The sequence below is a fragment of the Pempheris klunzingeri genome, chromosome 7 (genome assembly GCF_042242105.1).
Source record: "Pempheris klunzingeri isolate RE-2024b chromosome 7, fPemKlu1.hap1, whole genome shotgun sequence".
Taxonomy (NCBI): domain Eukaryota; kingdom Metazoa; phylum Chordata; class Actinopteri; order Acropomatiformes; family Pempheridae; genus Pempheris; species Pempheris klunzingeri.
Window position 1 is genome coordinate 29,231,624 of NC_092018.1, and position 18,843 is coordinate 29,250,466.

At 42.3% G+C, this 18,843-nt stretch overlaps 1 protein-coding gene across 1 annotated transcript; it reads left to right on the forward strand.

Annotated features, from left to right (window-relative positions):
• Positions 1-204: 204 nt before the first annotated feature.
• LOC139203460 (dynamin-1-like) lies at positions 205-15,137 on the forward strand. Its single transcript, XM_070833209.1, has 23 exons — positions 205-365; positions 2,554-2,627; positions 2,724-2,873; positions 3,492-3,695; positions 4,080-4,178; positions 5,306-5,466; positions 5,919-6,061; positions 6,213-6,348; positions 6,578-6,645; positions 6,740-6,878; positions 6,971-7,057; positions 7,470-7,540; positions 8,250-8,301; positions 8,453-8,464; positions 8,592-8,705; positions 8,821-8,930; positions 9,235-9,346; positions 9,631-9,642; positions 9,863-10,030; positions 10,122-10,208; positions 10,410-10,564; positions 10,648-10,815; positions 15,077-15,137. The coding sequence occupies exons 1-23, from the start codon at positions 205-207 to the stop codon at positions 15,135-15,137; spliced, it is 2,544 nt and encodes an 847-aa protein (XP_070689310.1).
• The last annotated feature ends 3,706 nt before the right edge of the window (positions 15,138-18,843 follow it).

Sequence of the window (18,843 nt, forward strand, 5' to 3'; positions counted from 1 at the left end):
TCAGCTGCACGAGCAGGAGAGCGTCATGATGTGAGACAGGAGGACGGATCAGTTGCTGCATCCCTGCCTGTCTCACTGCTGCCCGTCTCTCCACCAGCAGCCTCCACCTGTCTCCCCCTTCCCCCCTCTCCCTCTCCCTCTCTCTCTCTCTCTCTCTGTCTCTCCACCTGTCTGTCTGTCTGTCTCTCCACCCGTCTCTCCGTCATGGGGAACCGGGGGATGGAGGAGCTCATCCCGCTGGTCAACAGGCTCCAGGATGCCTTCGCCTCCATCGGCCAGAACTCCAGCCTGGACCTGCCGCAGATCGCGGTGGTGGGCGGGCAGAGCGCCGGGAAGAGCTCAGTGCTGGAGAACTTCGTGGGCAAGTGAGTCCCCCTGCCTGTCTGCCTGCCTGTCTGTCTGTCTTTCTGTGTCATTTCGTGCCAGACCGTGCCGGGAGTCCTGCCCCCTGTCAGTGAGGTGTACAGCCGCTATCAGAGGGAGCCGCCCGGCTGACTGCAGCCCGCTGTATAAATCAGTAGCTGGGGCGTGATGTGGTTATAACAGGGCATTCTGGATTATTATTATAACAGAGGAATAACTACTGACATGCATTTGATCATTTATGATCATTTTTTTCATTCATCTATTGTTGATGGAAGTTAATGGGGCTTTGTGGAGTCTGAGAAGAGCACAGAGAGCTACCTACTCGGAGCTACCAAATATGTTATTACCTCTGCCAAGGAGGTTCTGTTTGTAAACAGGGATACAAAAAAAAAAAGCATGGGCCAAAGAAAAACCTGCTAAAATTTGAAGGGGATCTAGGTCCAACTCACAAACAAGCAATTAATGGTGTATCTGGAATATTTGCCTTGGAGGAGGTCGATGAGTGCCCTTCTAAATACTGACACTTAATGTTTTTTTTTTAAATGATTTGCACATGATTCTATGTTGGGTTTAAGTATTAACACAGAATTGTTATGTGCTAGATTGATAAAAAAAAACAAAAAACACAGTAACTCTTTTAGCACATTCCCATCTAGTCCGGTTTCAGATGTTATCTGAATAAAAGCCCACAGTACATCACCTGCTCAGCAGCAAGTTAATGACCAGACTGGAGCATTTAGCCACCAAAGACACAGATATTTCCCTCTGGGGGTGGTGGAGACCAAAATCAGAGCTAAAAGAGAGAGGAAATTTGACTTACGTTCATCAGTTCGCACAAACACGACTCCAAATGAATCATAATGTTGCTTTATAAACACTGGATGTGTAGATTAGCAGCAGCTTGATAATACAAATCACTTTATAACTTTAAAAAGTCAGATGTTCAGTTGAACCCTGAGGAACCCCAGACGTAATAACTGACCCTGTTGGTGTTACGATCATGTCGCTCTGTGCGTCTGCTGGATGAGAATCTAGCCAGCTGGTAACATATTAGCATCAGCTACTTTATAACACGATAATATGTCAGATGCTGAGTTTACAGACTGTAAACGTTCTGTTGAAAACAAGTGGTCAGAAAATCAAACAATGCAGGTTGATATAAAATTACCTTATTAGAAGTAAAATTACTGTAAATATAGTTTTAAGTCCAAAAAGTAATATGACTACAAAAAATTACTCATTATTCAGACACTCTTGTAGTATTTTATCTTATAATACATAATGTTATATTATTATTACTAATGGATTAAAATGTAAGCAGAATTGTTATGGAACTAAGGAACCATAGATTAATGTAGTGCAGTAAAACTGTAAAGTAGCAGAATATTTAAGTACACAAGTTAAGTTTAACACAGTTACTTTCCTCTTCTGCTTCCTGATTTGACAGAAAGCTGATGGCTGTTAAGTGATCTGAGCTTCATCGTCATCATCTTCGTCTGTTAGGAGAGAGATGAAAACATGAAAACTATAAATTAGCTTCCTTTGTAGAAATAATCTGCATAAACCTCGGTATAATAATAATAATAATAATAATAATGACAATAATAATTCTTCCCCTCGCAAACTGTCTCTGAAGTCTGTAGTTTGATTCCATCTGGAAGCTGATTGGCTGAATATGTTCAACTTCCTCCTCACCCTGAGGATGAGTAGGGTCTCTCTCTCTCTCTTTGAATCTCTCCTCTCATTGGTCACTGTCAGTCACGTGACTTGGCAGGGCCGAAGCAGCATTGCATGACAATAAAAGTATGTGTGTGTGTGTGTGTGTGTGTGTGTGTGAGTGACTGAGCTGACTGCAGGGGAATCAGACACTGCAGCACTCCACCTACACACACACACACACACACACACACACACACACACTCTCTCTCTAAGGATGTCGTGACGATGTTTCTCTTCGAGCTGCAGTCACTGAAGGATCCACATTACATAATATTATATAACGTCATACATTTAAAATAAATACTGTAATATAATGTAGATGTAAAAGAAATGTGTGATCTAAGCATGGCCTCTTCCTCCTCTTTCATTTCCTTGCCTACTCTTCCTCTTCTTTTTCCTCCTCCTTCTCCTCCTCCTCTCATTCTGCTCCTCCTCCTTCTCCTCCTCCTCCTCTTCCTCATCTCTCAGAGACTTCCTACCTCGTGGCTCAGGTATCGTCACTCGGCGCCCCCTGGTGCTGCAGCTCATCAACTGTCTGACAGGTGAGACTCGACTGTTTTATTCACACTATGTCACGTTGACACCTGACCGTGTGACTGATTATTGATCCGATTATGTGACGTGTATTGATCGATCAGAGTATGCAGAGTTCCTGCACTGTAAAGGGAAGAAGTTCACAGACTTTGATGAAGTTCGTCAGGAGATCGAAGCTGAAACAGATAAAGTCACCGGACAGAACAAAGGGATCAGTCCGGTCCCCATAAACCTGCGAGTCTACTCACCCCATGGTAACACACACACACACACACACACACACACACACACACACACACACACACACACACACACACACACACACACACACACACAGAAAAGGCCATATTTTTTACTCCCTTTTTCCACATCAAAAGCACTGCCCGCCTCCACCCATCGCTCATAATCGACTACTTCAACAGTATCTTTATGGCACATTATCCAAATTCCTAAAAAAAACTCCAGTACATCCAGAACTCTGCTCCTCACCTGATCACCCACACCTGCTCCAGAGACCACATCACCCCTTTTTCCAGAACCTCCTTCTCCTCACTCACAAACCCCTCCATAACCAAGCCCCCTCCTACCTCACCAACCTCCTGTCACCACTCAGGTCCAATCACCAGACCTACTTACCTCTTGAACTCTGTCCCCAAACACATCAGAAACTCCATCGGGGGTTAGAAAAAGTTATCCTCTCCTCAGCAAAACCATCTAACAGCCGACCTCAGAGTAAATAAACACACAGTTACACTAACGCACCAGCTGTGATTTGTAAAAGTTGCTAAATTATAATCTTCACTGTTTGGGGGCGGAGTTTAGTTAAGGTTAAATTGCCGTCAAGGTTGACATCAGTGTGTTTGTGTCGTCAGTGTTGAACCTCACTCTGGTGGATCTTCCCGGGATGACAAAGGTCCCGGTGGGCGACCAGCCGGCTGACATCGAGCACCAGATCAAAGAAATGCTCATGCAGTTCGTCACCAAGGACAACTGTCTCCTGTTGGCCGTCTCCCCCGCCAACTCAGACCTCGCCAACTCCGACGCTCTGAAGATCGCCAAGGAGGTCGACCCGCAAGGTCTGAGTCCTCAACACCTTCACCGACATCCTCTACACCCTCCACATTTTATATACTGATAGATCAATATTAATTTGTGATTGATTACTGAGCAAGACTACTAGGTACAGGCACAGGGGCCCAACCAATCAGAAGCCAAAGAGATAAAAATAATCACAAAAAGACAAATTCACCATAAACAGATGCAAAATAGCCATAAAGAGACTTAAAATGATCACAAAGCAACTCAAGGGACACAAAATGAACACGAGGAGACAAAAAATGAACACTATTTATGAGGTGTGAGGGGCTTTCTGTGCCCAAGGGTCTATTGTTTTGAAATCCGTCCATTCTTGTTTTGTAGTTGGTGAGTTTAAATAAAACATTTTGAATATGTGTGTTCAGGCCTGAGAACCATCGGTGTGATCACCAAACTGGACCTGATGGATGAAGGAACCGATGCCAGAGATATTTTGGAGAACAAACTGCTGCCGCTACGTAGAGGTATACACACATTCACCGTAGCAACAGAGAATCCTGCTCTCTGATTGGCTGTCAGGTGTCTATTCAGTCACACACCTCAGCATAGTTCTGTCATTTAATAATTGTGTGAGTAAAATTTTATTTCTACAGTACTTTTTAAAACCAGTGTTACAAACTAAGTGCTTACCAGTTACAAAAAACACAAGAAAACGACAAGCAAGATTTCTTATATATATATATATTTATATATATATATATATATATATATATATAAGAAGGGATAAATAAAATGAGAATAAACATGTGTTGAGGAATTTTGGCCACGTGAACAACGTCTTTTGGTTTAAACAACTTCTCAATTATGAGACAAAACAACCAAAAGCCAAAATGCATTATAAAATTGTTCTGTTTATTGCAAGTGTTGTTGTTCTTCCTGCGTCATGAGAGAGATTTAAAATGTAAATGTGCTGTGCTAAGTATGCAATTCAAAATAAAACAAAGGGTGTATGATAAGAGCAACAAAAGCTGCAAGACAAAATGAAGTTAAGAAAAATAAAATACTGAGCTGTGCGAGGAACTAAAAGGCATTTCATAATGTAGAGTACTTCAGTTTTTTTGTAATTTAACTGCAGAAAGTCATCCTGGTCATAAAGCTGGACGTCATCAGCATAGCACTGCATAGTAGCCCTGAGGAACTCCACAGATCAGAGAGACATCATCAGCAATGGACACAAAGAACAAGAGATTCATGTATTTATGGTTTGTTTAAAACGGACACAATATACTTTGAAAAACAGCCATCCGATGCAAGTATCATGGTGTTTGTAGCAGATGCTAATGTGCAACACCCATAGGTGGAGGGGGTTTTATGAAAATAAGAGATTAAACAGTGAGGAAAAAAGAGGGAAAACTGAGTGCAAGGTACAATGAATCCCACATTTAAACATGTTGCATTTAAAAACTAGACACAAGTAAATGTTACTGGATTAATTAGAAGAAAACCATTCAAGAGCTATTTCAGACATCTCAGTAATTCGTGTAGATCAATGTATCAATGTAGAATAACCTGCAAGTAGCCATAGCAGCAGTACAGATGCAGGGTCCCAGGCGTCCACATGGAGACAATATCAGACTCTTAACTGTGTCAGGTTACATCGGGGTGGTGAACCGCAGTCAGAAGGACATCGACGGGAAGAAAGACATCACAGCAGCTCTGCAGGCTGAGAGGAAGTTCTTCCTGTCGCACCCGGCGTACCGACACCTGGCTGACCGCATGGGCACCACCTACCTGCAGAAAGTCCTCAACCAGGTGTAAACACGCAGAATTCATCTTCATTTAAGATGTCTGAGAAAAATCCTCTTATTGTCTTTGTTCCTCAGAATGAGATGTTCAGATGGATGTCGATCTTGAGATGTAGCATTTCATCAGTACACAATAGCAGTAACATTAAAACATTAATGCATGCAGCTGTTCTGTAAAATGACAACACAACATGCTGCTGTGTGGTCATGACTGACCATGCCCTGCGTTGGCCACATCTGGCCTTTATCCAACCAGCTGAGACTCACCCAAAAACCAGCTTGTTGATGATGTGACCCACATGTGTCCGCTATGTAGGTCAGAGCTAAATTTCACAGTAAAATAGCAGCCACTCAACAGGAAGTGATTTCAGATACAAGGGCAGCTACTCTCCAGGATAAAGTTATGTCCTCTCTTCCCTCTGTAACCGTAGTAACAGAGAATTTCTCCGTTACCCCTAGCAACTGACCAACCACATCCGGGACACGTTGCCGGCGTTACGCAGCAAACTGCAGAGCCAGCTGTTGTCCATCGAGAAGGAAGTGGAGGAGTACAAGAACTTCAGACCGGACGACCCAGGACGCAAGACCAAGGCCCTGCTGCAGTCAGTACACTACTACACACTAATACTAATACTAATACACATTAGTACACATCACTACAATTCAATACACCTGCCACATGACACCACCCAAATTACATTGAATTACAAAGTTAAGTGTGTGTGTGTGTGTGTGTGTGTGTGTGTGTTTCAGGATGGTGCAGCAGTTTGCAGTGGATTTTGAGAAGCGGATTGAAGGATCTGGAGATCAGGTGGATACCTACGAGCTGTCAGGAGGAGCAAAGATCAACCGGATCTTTCACGAACGCTTCCCCTTCGAACTGGTCAAGGTAGCACACTCACACACTCACACACACACACATATAAAACCATAGCCATGATATAAAGATAATGACAACAACAATGGCTGCATTCCATTTAGATTCACCAGTTCACCGTGTGCACAGGACTTACAGGAGCAGTAAAATGGAAATGTGCTTTGCTTGCTTTGACGGTAAGAGAGTTCAATAAACCCAACAGCTCTAACCTGTGTGTGTGTGTGTGTCTGTGTGTGTGTAGTTAGAGAGTGAGGAGAAGACTCTGCGTAAAGAGATCAGCTACGCCATCAAAAACATCCATGGAATCAGGTGAGTTTGAATTGTGATAAGATGTGTACAGCGTGTGTGTGTGTGTTACAGTACCTGATTGTGACCTACCTCATCTGTGCTCTTCTCTGTCCAGGACGGGTCTGTTCACACCTGACATGGCGTTTGAGACGATCGTGAAGCGTTTGATCGCTCAGATCAAAGAGCCGTGTCAGAAATGTGTTGACCTGGTGATCAGTGAGCTTGTCAACACTGTCAGGCAGTGTACACAGAAGGTACCACTACTACTACGACTACGACTACTACTAATACTACTACTACTGTTTCGGTCTCTGACCTCTGACCTCTGTGTATTTCCTGAGTGTAGTTGGCACAGTATCCGATGCTCAGAGAGGAGATGGAGAGAATCGTCACTCAGCACATCAGAGACCGAGAGAGTCGCACCAAAAACCAGGTCTGTCTGTCTGTCTGTCTTTCTGTCACATGATTTTGATTTGTTCAGATCCACTTATAGGAAATCATAGAAAAAAGATGCTGCAGAACTTCTTTGAGAATCATCGTGTTTTTAAGTTATCCTCAGTCTCAAAGTAATCCAGTGACAGTTCAAAATATAGGCTTTGATTTTTTTCTGTCATCATATTAGTTCCCAAGCAGGCCTATATTTTGGTGTTACCCTGTTTCCATCTGTCAGATTAGTACATCGCTGTGCAGGGTTAGGATTTAAATAACAGGAGGGGACAGTTCACAGAAAGACAGGACGTGTTGGCTGTGATTATTACTGGGTTGGGGGTGAAAATGAGCCACATATGGGATCCTCTATAGACAGAAACAGTCAGTAAAACCTTTCTCTTTATCTATCTCTTCAGGTGATGCTGCTGATTGACATTGAGCTTTCCTACATAAACACAAACCATGATGACTTTATTGGCTTTGCAAAGTAAGTCTGAACAAACACACACACACACACACACTCACACACACTCACACAGACACACACACTTTTCTTCATCCACAAAAACACTGGCGGGCACAGAGCAATGACATACTGCAAATAAAACCCCATAAAATAAAGTTATAGACAAAGACAAGATTAACAGATTAACAGATGGCAGGTTACATCTGGACTTTCAGTATGCCCAGAAAATTTTACAAAATAGCTGCTTCTGTCAGCACTATTTAAATCTGTCTCACCTGTAGTTCTGACAAATACAGGTAGACCTGCAGACTACCTGATCTGAAAATAAGAAATGTAGGTTTCATTTAGTTTTGTTATTTTCATTTATTTAGTCAGTCGGTCTCATTGAGATTAAGATCTCTTTCACAATAGAGACCTGAGAACAAGCCACACTCTCAAAAACACACAGAGCAATACACAGTAACAAGAATTAAAGAGGCAGTTACATGAAACCGTTACAAGAATCAACGAAGACATCAGGTAATAAGGTTTTAAGATCTCAGAGGGTAACAAATGACTCAGGTTTGAGGACAGATCGTAGTTCATTCCATTTAAAAGATGCGTGGTGCCTGAAAGCAGTTCTGCCAACATTAGTGCGGACATGAGGGATATCTAAAGTTATATTGGGAGCTGAAAAGTGAGAATGAAACTGGATGAAAATACTGATCTCGTCTGTCTGTGTGTGTGTCAGTGCTCAGCAGAAGAGCAGTCAGATGAGCAAGAAGAAAGCAGCAGGAAACCAGGTAAGTCAGCTGAGGAGGGAGGAAATGAAAGACCTGAATGAGCTACAGGAGGATGGAGGGACTCTTTATTCACATGTTTATCTTCTCACTCTGTCTCACTGACCCTCCCTCTCTCTCTCTTTCTGCCTCTCTCTGTTGCCATGGCAACCAGGACGAGATCATGGTGAGTGGTTCACAGTGTGTGTGATTATGTGTGAGTAGTGTAATAAATGCTGATTTGACATCATAAAGCAGCACAGTGAGCTAGTGATGTCACTAATGTGTATGTGTGTGTGTGTGTGTGTGTGCAGGTGATCCGTAAAGGCTGGCTGACCATCAACAACATCAGCATTATGAAGGGAGGAGCTAAAGAGTACTGGTTCGTCCTGACTGCGGAGACCTTGTCCTGGTACAAAGACGATGAGGTGACACACACACACACACAGTACAAATCACAGCGGTGTGTAAACAGCAGATATGATCAATGTTGTTGATGTGTTTAATGTTGTCATTGTGTGTGTGTCTCCCCCCCCCCCATAGGAGAAGGAGAAGAAGTACATGCTGCCTGTCGACAACCTGAAACTCAAAGACATCGAGAAGAGCTTCATGTCCAGCAAACACATCTTTGCCCTGTTCAACACTGAACACAGGTGTGTGTGTGTGTGTGTGTGTGTGTATTTTGTGGCTGTCGAAAGGTTAAAGGTCCCAGACTTTATGGTTTGAAATCAATCATTGAGCAATACTGAATTCACTGTAAAGAGGTATTCAAAGTAAAACTGAAGCTCCACAGGGTTCTGTACTTGGTCCTTGCTGAACGGTTGGTTTGAGGACACAGCGTCAGATCAATTATCTTATCGATCACGTTAAACAGCAGGAGTCAGTGTTATGTATTTATCTGTTGGAACTGTTTCCTCAGTTTATACGTTTAATGAAATAAAAGTGTAAATGTTTTAGGAATGTGTATAAAGACTACCGCCAGCTGGAGCTGGCCAGCGAGTCTCAGGAGGAGGTGGACAGCTGGAAGGCTTCTTTCCTACGAGCTGGAGTGTACCCTGAACGCTCCGTGGTAAAACTGATTGTTACTGCTTCAATACTACATTAATATTACTACATTATTTCATGCTTATTTTGCTAGAATAATTTCTATTTCCTTACTGCATTATTGTATTACTAAGAGTTTTACTATATTATGTCATTACTGTATTGTTGTACAGTCATTGCTTTATAATTCATTGCTTCATTACTTTATCATATATATATAAGTAAAATGTCTACTCTCCTATAACATTTGATTATGACAGCCACTCTGAGACCGTTAACATGTTTATTTCTCCCTTCATTCTCCTGCAGGACAAAGAGAAGGTGAGTTCATGTTTTCTTATATATTGACAGATGTTTCTCTTATTTTGTCCACCCCATTTATATCAATGAGAGGGTGTATATGTATGTATATACTGTATATGCCATGTTTGTGTAGTCCGTGGTCAGTAGTGGTGGGTGTGTTGCTGCTGGTGGAGGTGTGTGTGTGTGTGTGTGTGTCAGTGTGTGTGTGCGTAGTTAATCGGCAGCCATATTTGTGCAGGTGGAGGTGGAGGAGGCGAGCGGAGATGGGCACATCCACAGTCTGGACCCTCAGCTGGAGCGACAGGTGGAGATCGTCAGGAATCTGGTGGACTCGTACCTGTCCATCATACACCGCACTGTGAGAGACCTCATCCCCAAGACCATCATGCATCTGATGGTCAACAACGTAAGGCACACACACAGACGCACACACACAAAAGCACACATACACACACAGGAAGTGATGTAATGAGTCATGTGACCTCTATCTTCCCCAGACGAAGGAGTTCATCCACTCTGACCTGTTGGCTCAACTTTACTCCTGTGGTGACCAAAACTCCCTGATGGAGGAGTCCCAGGAACAGGTAAGACAGGTGGACTGAGAGAGAGAGAGACAGATCTTTCATCCAGGGATTTTGCTGACGAAGCAGATTTCTTTCCACCTCAGAAATTGTTAAGAAGATTGTCTTTTATCAGATGAGTTTGTTTTTGTGATATTTATTGTGACTCTGTCTCTCTCTCTCTCTCTCCCTGTCTCTGTGTCCCTGTCTCTCTCTCTCACCCAGGGTCAGCACCGTGACGAGATGTTGAAGATGTACCACGCTCTGCGTGAGGGCCTCAGCATCATTGGTGACATCAGTACCTCTACCATCTCCACGTCGATGCCGCCACCTGTCGACGACTCCTGGCTGCAAGTGACTGGGATGCCGTCCGGACGCAGGTAACCTAGCAACCGATCACCTGTGACGTGGATACAGGATGTATTATCAGCATCACAGGGTGTTTCTGCCGGTCTGTTTCCAGGTCTCCCATGTCCAGTCCGACCCCACAGCGTCGGGCCCCTCCTGGACCTCCTCGTCCAGGCGGTCGTGCAGCCCCCGGCCCTCCATCCCGTCCGGCGGTGTCACCTGACCCTGGACCACCCTCCGTCCCCTCCCGACCTAACAGAGCGCCCCCACCTGGAGTCCCCAGGTAGCCACACAAACACAGTGTTACTCCACTCGTACATGTGTTGATACCAATGATTCTGTCTGAGGTCAAAAGTCAGACTGACCTCCGACAGTCAGTGACCAGCAGCAGACTCTGATTCTGTGTGATGTGTTCAAAGACTGTCAGGAAAGAAGAGTTGACCATGTTTCGGTCATTATGAAGTGAAGTGAATCCTCTGTGTTTGGTACTACTGGTTTTGTCCTTTTAAGGCACCTTTAAACTTTGATCCCAGAATCGTACTGTCTAAAGGGGCCTTAGATTGGCTGAGGACCACATTTCCCATCAGCCCTGCTTCCAGAAAATATGATACTTCATTTAGGTCATGTGTAAGCAGCTCTGTCTCCCATCTATACAGAAATATATGTAATTTAGTTTCTACCCAAAAGATGTTTTGTATCTAAGTTTATTCAGAAAGTACAGACTGATTTTAAAGTCTGTCTGAATCTGAGCAGTTGGCTTGTGAATTTGATGCTGGTTTGACCTGTTTGAAAAGTGAAAATTAAATAGAAAATTTAAGTGTTAAAAATAGATTCTCTGAATCAAAGTCCTGCAGCGTCTATATGACTAAAATACACTTCTGGAAGTTCTAACCAATTAAATAACGATGAAAATGTAATCTTTGATTTCTACTTTAATGTAAACTGGTAGCAGGTTCTTGTGGTGTTGCGTTTTTTTTTGTATCAAACTGGACATAAAGATCAACTGAAAAACCACACTGTTTTTAGCAGAGCAGAACAGACTCCATATGAAAAAGAAGCATATTTTGTGGTTAGAGTTTCTTCTTTGTTGGTGCTTTAGAACGAAAGCAGCGATCCACAAACAACCTACACAGACATGGAAAAGAAAGACTGGTCTTTCTTTCTTCCTCTCTCCCTCCCTCTTCTCATTCTTCTTCTCTCCATCCTCCGATTTAACCACTCCATCTGTAAAAACAAGACGTTCACTCAGTATTAAAGGATCAGTCCCACATTTTGGGAAATCCACTGTTTCATCTCTGTGAGACCAGTGCAAAGCGAGGCCCAGGATGTGTTCAGCACAGCTTAGCACAAAGATACGCTAGCAGTTTCCCCCTGTTTCCAGTCTTTGTGCTAAGCTAGGCTAACAGTTTCTCCTGTACTTGGTACATAGAGATCAAACTGATATCACTATCGATACTTCCACCTGGAGCCATGTCTGTCTGTCTCTCTACCTGTCTGTCTATTTGTCGTTGTCCCTCTGACTGACTGCTCTGTCTGTCTGATCAATAAGTCTATCTACCTGTCTGATTCTTTAATTGTCTGTCTGTCTGTCTGTCTATCTGTCTGTCTAATGATCTGTCTATCTACCTATCCGTGTGTCTCCATCGCTCTGTCTGCCTGTCTATCTCTCTAACTGTCTGTCTGTCTTCCTGTCTGCCTCTCTGTTTATCTCTCTAACTGACTCTCTAGCCGTCTGTCTTTCTACTTCTCTCTGTAACTGTCTTTCTACCTGTCTGTATGTCTCTCCCTGTATCTGTCTGCCTGCCCATCTGTCTGTCGGTCTGTCTCTCTAACCATCTGTCTGTCAACCAGTCTGTATACATGTCTGTCTACCTGTCAGTCTGTGTCTCTCCATCTCTCTCTCTGTCTGTCTCTCTATCTAACCTTCTGTCTACCTGTCTATAAAATTGTCTTTCTAGGTGTCTGTCTGTCTCTCTGTCTGTCGGTCTCTCTCTGTTTGTGTGATCCTGTTCTAACAGTACCTTATAAGGCCAAACAGGAAGCTCTCAGGTGTGTCAGTGTCAGAGCAGGTAGCCCCGCCCACTGCCTCTCCCCCCACATATTGACCATATATGGTTATTCTTTCAGAATCTCTATCAGTGACCAGTGAGGAGTTCACCAATGGTACGTCAGCTGTCTGTGTGACGTCACTGTCTCTCACCAACTCTGTGTGTATGTGTGTGCCTCATCATCCAATCAGATCGCTGTCCTCGCCATGTGACTCCACCCACTTCCCCTAGCATCATAATTAGCTGTGTGATTGACAGCTCCATCAACCTGTTACTGACTGTCTGTCTTTCTGTCTGTCTCTCTCTGTCTGTTTGTCATTTTTATTTGTTTTTGTTGTGTTGTCTCCAGTCGGAGGGCTCCTGCATCTCCATCTCGACCCTCCAGGCCAGGCTCTGACTCCTCCCTCTAACACACATTCACACACTCTCTCTCTCACACACACCGACACACGCACACGCACGCACACACACACATAACATATACTGTACATATATATATAAGCACACAAAAACATACAGGTCACATTAAATGTGAAGATCCAGTTGGATTAAACACGTATCACACGTGGTTTTGGAGCACAAACAGACTGCCCACACTCACAAATACACTTCAGAACCAGCTCCCACTGGTTCCAGACAGTTCTGACTGGTGTCAACTGGTTCTGATTATAGATTTCTACTCGTTTCACTGGGTGCCAGCTGGTGGCAACAAGTTTCTACTGGTTACCACAGGTTTCAACTGAGTTAAACTGGTCCCTTCAGGTTTCGGCTGGTTATTGCAGGTTTCCACTGCGTCCAACAGGTTCCTACCAATCCCAGATGGTTCTAATCTGTTTCTGCCGGCGCCAGCTGGTTTCTACTGGTTCCAATGGGCACCAGCTGGTTCCAACATGTTTCTGCTGGTTCTTACTGTTTCCAGCTGGTTCCACCAGGTTTCTGTTGGTCCCAGCTGGTTCCACCAGTTGGCTCCAATGGGTCCCCAACTGGCTCCATCAGCCTCCAGTTGGTCACAAGTCTTCACATGTTCCCACTAGTTCCATCTGGTTCCAAAAGGTTCCTACTTGCTCTAATATGCTGGTTCAATATGGTTGCTACAGGTATTAATGGGTTCCTGCTTGTTTCTACTGGTGTCCACTGGTATCCACTGGCTCCAACTCACTCAGCTTCCAGATGGTCCACACTGGTTCCCATTTGTTTCCGCTGGTTCCAAAACCTTCCTACTTATTACAATAGGTTGTTGCAAAATGTCCAGTAGGTACGTGTTGGCTACCCCTGTTATCACTGGTTTGTAAGTTCCCACTGGTTCCAGCTGATTTCAGGAGGTTCCAGCTGGTTCAAAGTGGTTCTAAGTTTCACTTGTTCCAGCTGGTTCCAACATGGATGGCAGTATGTTTTAGTAGGTTCCAGTAGATTCCTACTGGTTTCAACCAGGCCCAACTTGATCCTAGTGGCTTCTACTGGTTACGGTGGTTATTTTGGGTTCATCTGGGTCTAAATGGTTTCTACTGGGTCCTGCTGGTTCTAACAGTTTTTTCTGGTAAAGTTTGGTTGGTAATGGTTTCAGCTGGGTCCATCTGGTTCCATGGCTCATACAGCTGTAACACAAGTGCATGTTGTATTTGCTCAGGTCGTTTATCACTTTATATCACTGCAGTTATGTTCCGTCAGTCAGAGAGGCATTCACAGTCGGTAGAGACTATCAAAGTCAGTGCACTGCAAATGACATTCTGGCTTTGAAAGGAGGCCGGTGTTAAGACAGCATCAGTTTCACCGTAAAGGAAACTGAAAACCATAATTTTCCCGAGATACTAACGGAACTCATCAATGGAGATACACAACATATAGTTAACCTTACTTTGCACTCGCTGAATTCCTCACTGCAAAAAGAGGGTCCAACTGCACCGAGTCTTGGCACCTTCGGTTTTGATTTAATGACTTTACTGGACCAGCTGTCTTTGAGGCGATGTTCACGTACAGTTTAGTGTCATCAGCATAAAGATGTAAATATTTGTCACACCAGAGAATCTCCTCCAAACTATAACTCTGCTGTATCCTACTCTGCTGGAATCACATATATTCACCTGTAATGTAACCTACCTACCCTGCTGTACCAGGTGTTTTTATTTACCAAAAATGATTTTCCTTGTTTTAACAGTACCTAAGTGGTTCTAAGAGATTCTACCTACCTCTGAATGGTACCAATGAGCTCTGAATGGTTCCAACTGGTTTTAACTGATTTTAAACTGGTTTTAATTGGTTGTAACTAGTTCAGAGCTGTACTACATGGTCCAGACAGTCTCTTGTTTTTTTTTTTGTCCCTGACTGTTTTCCGCTGGTTCCAACTGGTTCCCACAGGTACCAACAGACTATTGTTAATTGACTGACATGACCTTTGACCCTTAAACCGTTCTTCCTGTTTATTTTTTTCTGATTCACTGTTGTTCTCTTCTTTTCTTTTCTCTTCATGTTTGTTTTTTGTCATTTTTTTTTCTCCAGTCGTCCCAGTAAAGGTAGCCCTGCCCACGGAGAGAGCCCCCAGTCTTCTATTGAGGGTTAACCTGAACCGAGTGTGTGTTTGTGTCTCTACTGAACTGTTCTACTGTTCTCTACTGATGCTGTGTTACTGTGAAACTTACTAGTAATAATAATAATGATATTGATTATCAGCACATCATGACTATATAGCAAATGATCAGCAAAGTACTACTGCAATATTCAGTGTATAGATATGTCGTCCAGCTGTCTGTCTGCACAGGAGAGCGAGACAGGTCAGCTGCCTATCTGTCTGCCTCCTCACACAGTCTGTCATATCACATCAAAGTGACACTGAGAGAAACATGTCACTCATCAGCTCACATCAGTTTATGAAGTACTGTAAAAGACTCCAGAGATGCTGTAGAAGCAAAGACGTCTCACTCCTCTCTGGATGTTCAGAGATGTTCTGGCATCAGACCTGCCGGCACAGACAGCTGTCAACTAGAGCTGCATCAACTCCTGGAATAAGATAATTTGATTCTGTTTCTTACCTGTTTTTATCTATTTTTTTCTGTCTTGAATGGCACTGATGAGATGTTCTTATTTATGCTGCAAGATCGCATTACAGGAACCTTTCTTTACAGTGTAAAGTTTACATATTGTTTTAACTTATGTATTTATTAATCTATTTATTGATTTATTTATGACATGCGGTTCTTGTTAAAATATCGTTATTGATGTAAGCTGTCACCTTATTGAGGGAATGACGATGTTTCCCAACAAACACATTCAGCATTGTGAGCTTTCTTCCACTTAAACCAGTGATCATAGAAACATGTTGTCCCAACGGGTCCTAACTGGATCCAGTTGGTTGCAAATTTTTCTGGTTGGTTTCAAACAGTTTCTACTGGCTCATGCTTTTTTTGTCTTTTTCCAATTGTTCAAAGTATTTCCAGCTGGTTCAAGTTGGTTTTGACTAGTTCTAACCGGTCCAAAGTGGATCAACGTAGATCCAGCTGGCTCTGATTGAATTATAATTGAATCCAACTGATTGGTTCCAATTGCTTTTATCTTGTTCACTGGTTCTGACTGGTTCCAGCTGGGTCTTACTGGTTGTAACTGGTTCCATCTCCCTCCCACTGGCTCCAATCACTTCTAATTGGATTATAATTTCTCCCAATATTTCTATGCAGTTCTGACAAGTTCGAGTTGGTTTTGACTGATTCTTACTGGTTCTGACTGGTTCCATCTGCCATTGGTTGGTGTTGGTGCAAGAACCAGTTGGTGTGCCTACTGGTTGTAATTGATCGTTATCAATTCCAGCTGGTTGTAATTGGCTCCAGTTTGCTCTGACTGGTTCCAGTTGGCGCTGATTTAAACTGGTTTTGAAACCAGTTGACACAATATGGAGGTGTTGGTAACTTTAAGCTTTTGCACCTGACATTTCCTAATAATTTCTGAAAAGAACTCTTTAAATTGTATTTAATTAATTTGGCGGAATTAACTGTATCCAATTAAACTGTAATTAGTCCCATATCCTAGAATTGTTTCTAGATGTTCACAAGGAAATAATCAGGAAATGGTCAAATATATTGTCAATTAAGATCAAGATTATTATATAATTATCAAATAAAGACACAACTTGTAGCAGTAGAAGTTTATGGTTGATTAAATTCCTCTGATGTCTTTATTTTTTAATATTTTATGACTATGTTCACAAGTGGAGCTTTATTTATAACTGTGTTCTTTTTATCAGATGAATGAATCCAGGAGATGAAAATGTTGTAAAAGGAGTCAAACAGCAGGAAACATTACAGTCGGCAGTCTGAGTATTGATCCAGACCTGCAGATTTGATGAGTATTAATGTCTGCAGGTGTTGTTAGATTTTACCTGTTCTAAGTGATGTTTTCCGACTGAACGACAGACTGTACAAATCTAGACTATAACTGCTGATCTATTTATTCTCCCAGTGTATGTGTGTGCTGTTCATGTTGTAGTGATTCTGTTGAGTAAGATGATCTCTGAGCTGCGTTCAAACACAACACACGCTTCACTGTGTTTGCAGAGCATCGGCAGAACGTGTTTGTGGCCGTGAAGTGTCCTCATGTGTTCAGATTCACGTTGGCATGGTTGTTAAAATCTGATTTAAAGTAGTTTAGAAATAGTGGTGTATGATTTTGAGTGTTTTTTTTAACAATCAATAAAGTGTTGCACATGTTGTTCTGCAGCAGCGTGTTGAACGCAGCTCAGCCTCCCACACACTCACCTGTAGTAGTGGATAGTTCACTCTGTATGGTATTAATATAAATGTTTACAGAATATATCAAGATGATAATGTACCATATATATGTGAGAAACATATATATAGATCTATTAAACTGAAATATGCAGCGGCCCAGACTGTACTGTCTGTGTGTGTATTTGTGTGTGTGTGAGTGCGTGTGTGTGTGTAACAGTGTGTGTATGTGTATAGTTTTGTTGTGTATCTTTGTCATGTGATCAAGGCCAACAGAGACGTGTTGACATGAATAAAGTTTGTGTGAATGAAGATGACAAGTGTCTAGTCGTCTTTCTTTTTTTAAAGCTAAACTAAACTAAACTTAACTTAACATGTCAGCATTCATCTATCGAATATCTGAAATTGAATATATATTTAGTAAGTGCAACTGAAATCTCTTCACTTCCTCCACAGTTACTGATTAATAGTTTAATAGTAGTAGTTTGGTTGACTCATCAAACTAATAGAAATTCACACACTAAATAAACCACTAATTTACTTACTCTTTAACTAACTGATCCACTAATTGAGAACATTAACTGAGTTATCCATTCATCAATTAACTTTCCCATTAACTCATTAACTGACTCTTACTCCTTTACTCCCAAACTAATTCATCTGGGCTGACTTATTTGCTAATTCATTAACCAACTCATTCAATCGTTAAATGGCTTGCTACTAATGTATTTATTCACAAAGCTTATTAAGTAGCTCCTTCATGAACTTACCAGTTATTTTGTCTATTCACTAACTAACCCTCTGATTCATTCACTCATTCACTCCTCACTTCACTGTAGACTCCTTCTCTCCATTGAAATCAATGGATTTTCCCCATTGTTAATCTCTGTCTTCCTTCTATTTGTAGAATAATAGTGAATAGTTGAAGTGATTAGGTTTTACAACTTGAATCCTGTTTTTTTTTTCTGTCTATATTTGTTTACATTTTGCTCCATTGTCACCATTTAAAACATAAATAGCAGACTGTATGATATCTTTGCAGATGCTGGTAGGAAGAATATCTTAATAACTTGGATGAATGACAAACCAACCTCACACTAGAGCAAACTTGCACAAGATAATCACGGTGCATTTCTAAGTGGATTCATGATAAACGTTTGTCCATCATGGACAAAAGTCCATCAGATATAATGACTCCCATTGAAAGCATAAAACACAAAAAATGAGTATATCTCTACTTTAAATGCTGATAATTTATATTTCTAATCCTAATCCTAATCCTAATTCATGACAAAGAAGATGAGTTACTACGGAGCTGCTGATGTGTGCTGTCTGTTCCCAGCCTGCAGGTGGTGCTGCAGGATGACTGACTGACTGATGCAGCAGTTCTAAACTGGTAGCATCATCATCATCATCATCACTGTGAGGTCAGACAGACATGATGACTGAATTCAGTACAACTGAGACAGAAAGAGGAAGAAGAGAAGGAGGAAGAGAGACAGAAACACAGACAGAAGGAGAGAGAGTGTGTTAGAGAGAGAGAGAGAGAGA

Bases quoted from the DNA above. Each gene is read 5' to 3' on its own strand.
- LOC139203460 (XM_070833209.1), top strand. From the start codon at position 205: ATGGGGAACCGGGGGATGGAGGAGCTCATCCCGCTGGTCAACAGGCTC. The intron at 10,031-10,121 runs GTAAGGCACACA...TATCTTCCCCAG, and splicing joins TGCATCTGATGGTCAACAAC to ACGAAGGAGTTCATCCACTC. The intron at 10,209-10,409 runs GTAAGACAGGTG...TCTCTCACCCAG, and splicing joins TGGAGGAGTCCCAGGAACAG to GGTCAGCACCGTGACGAGAT.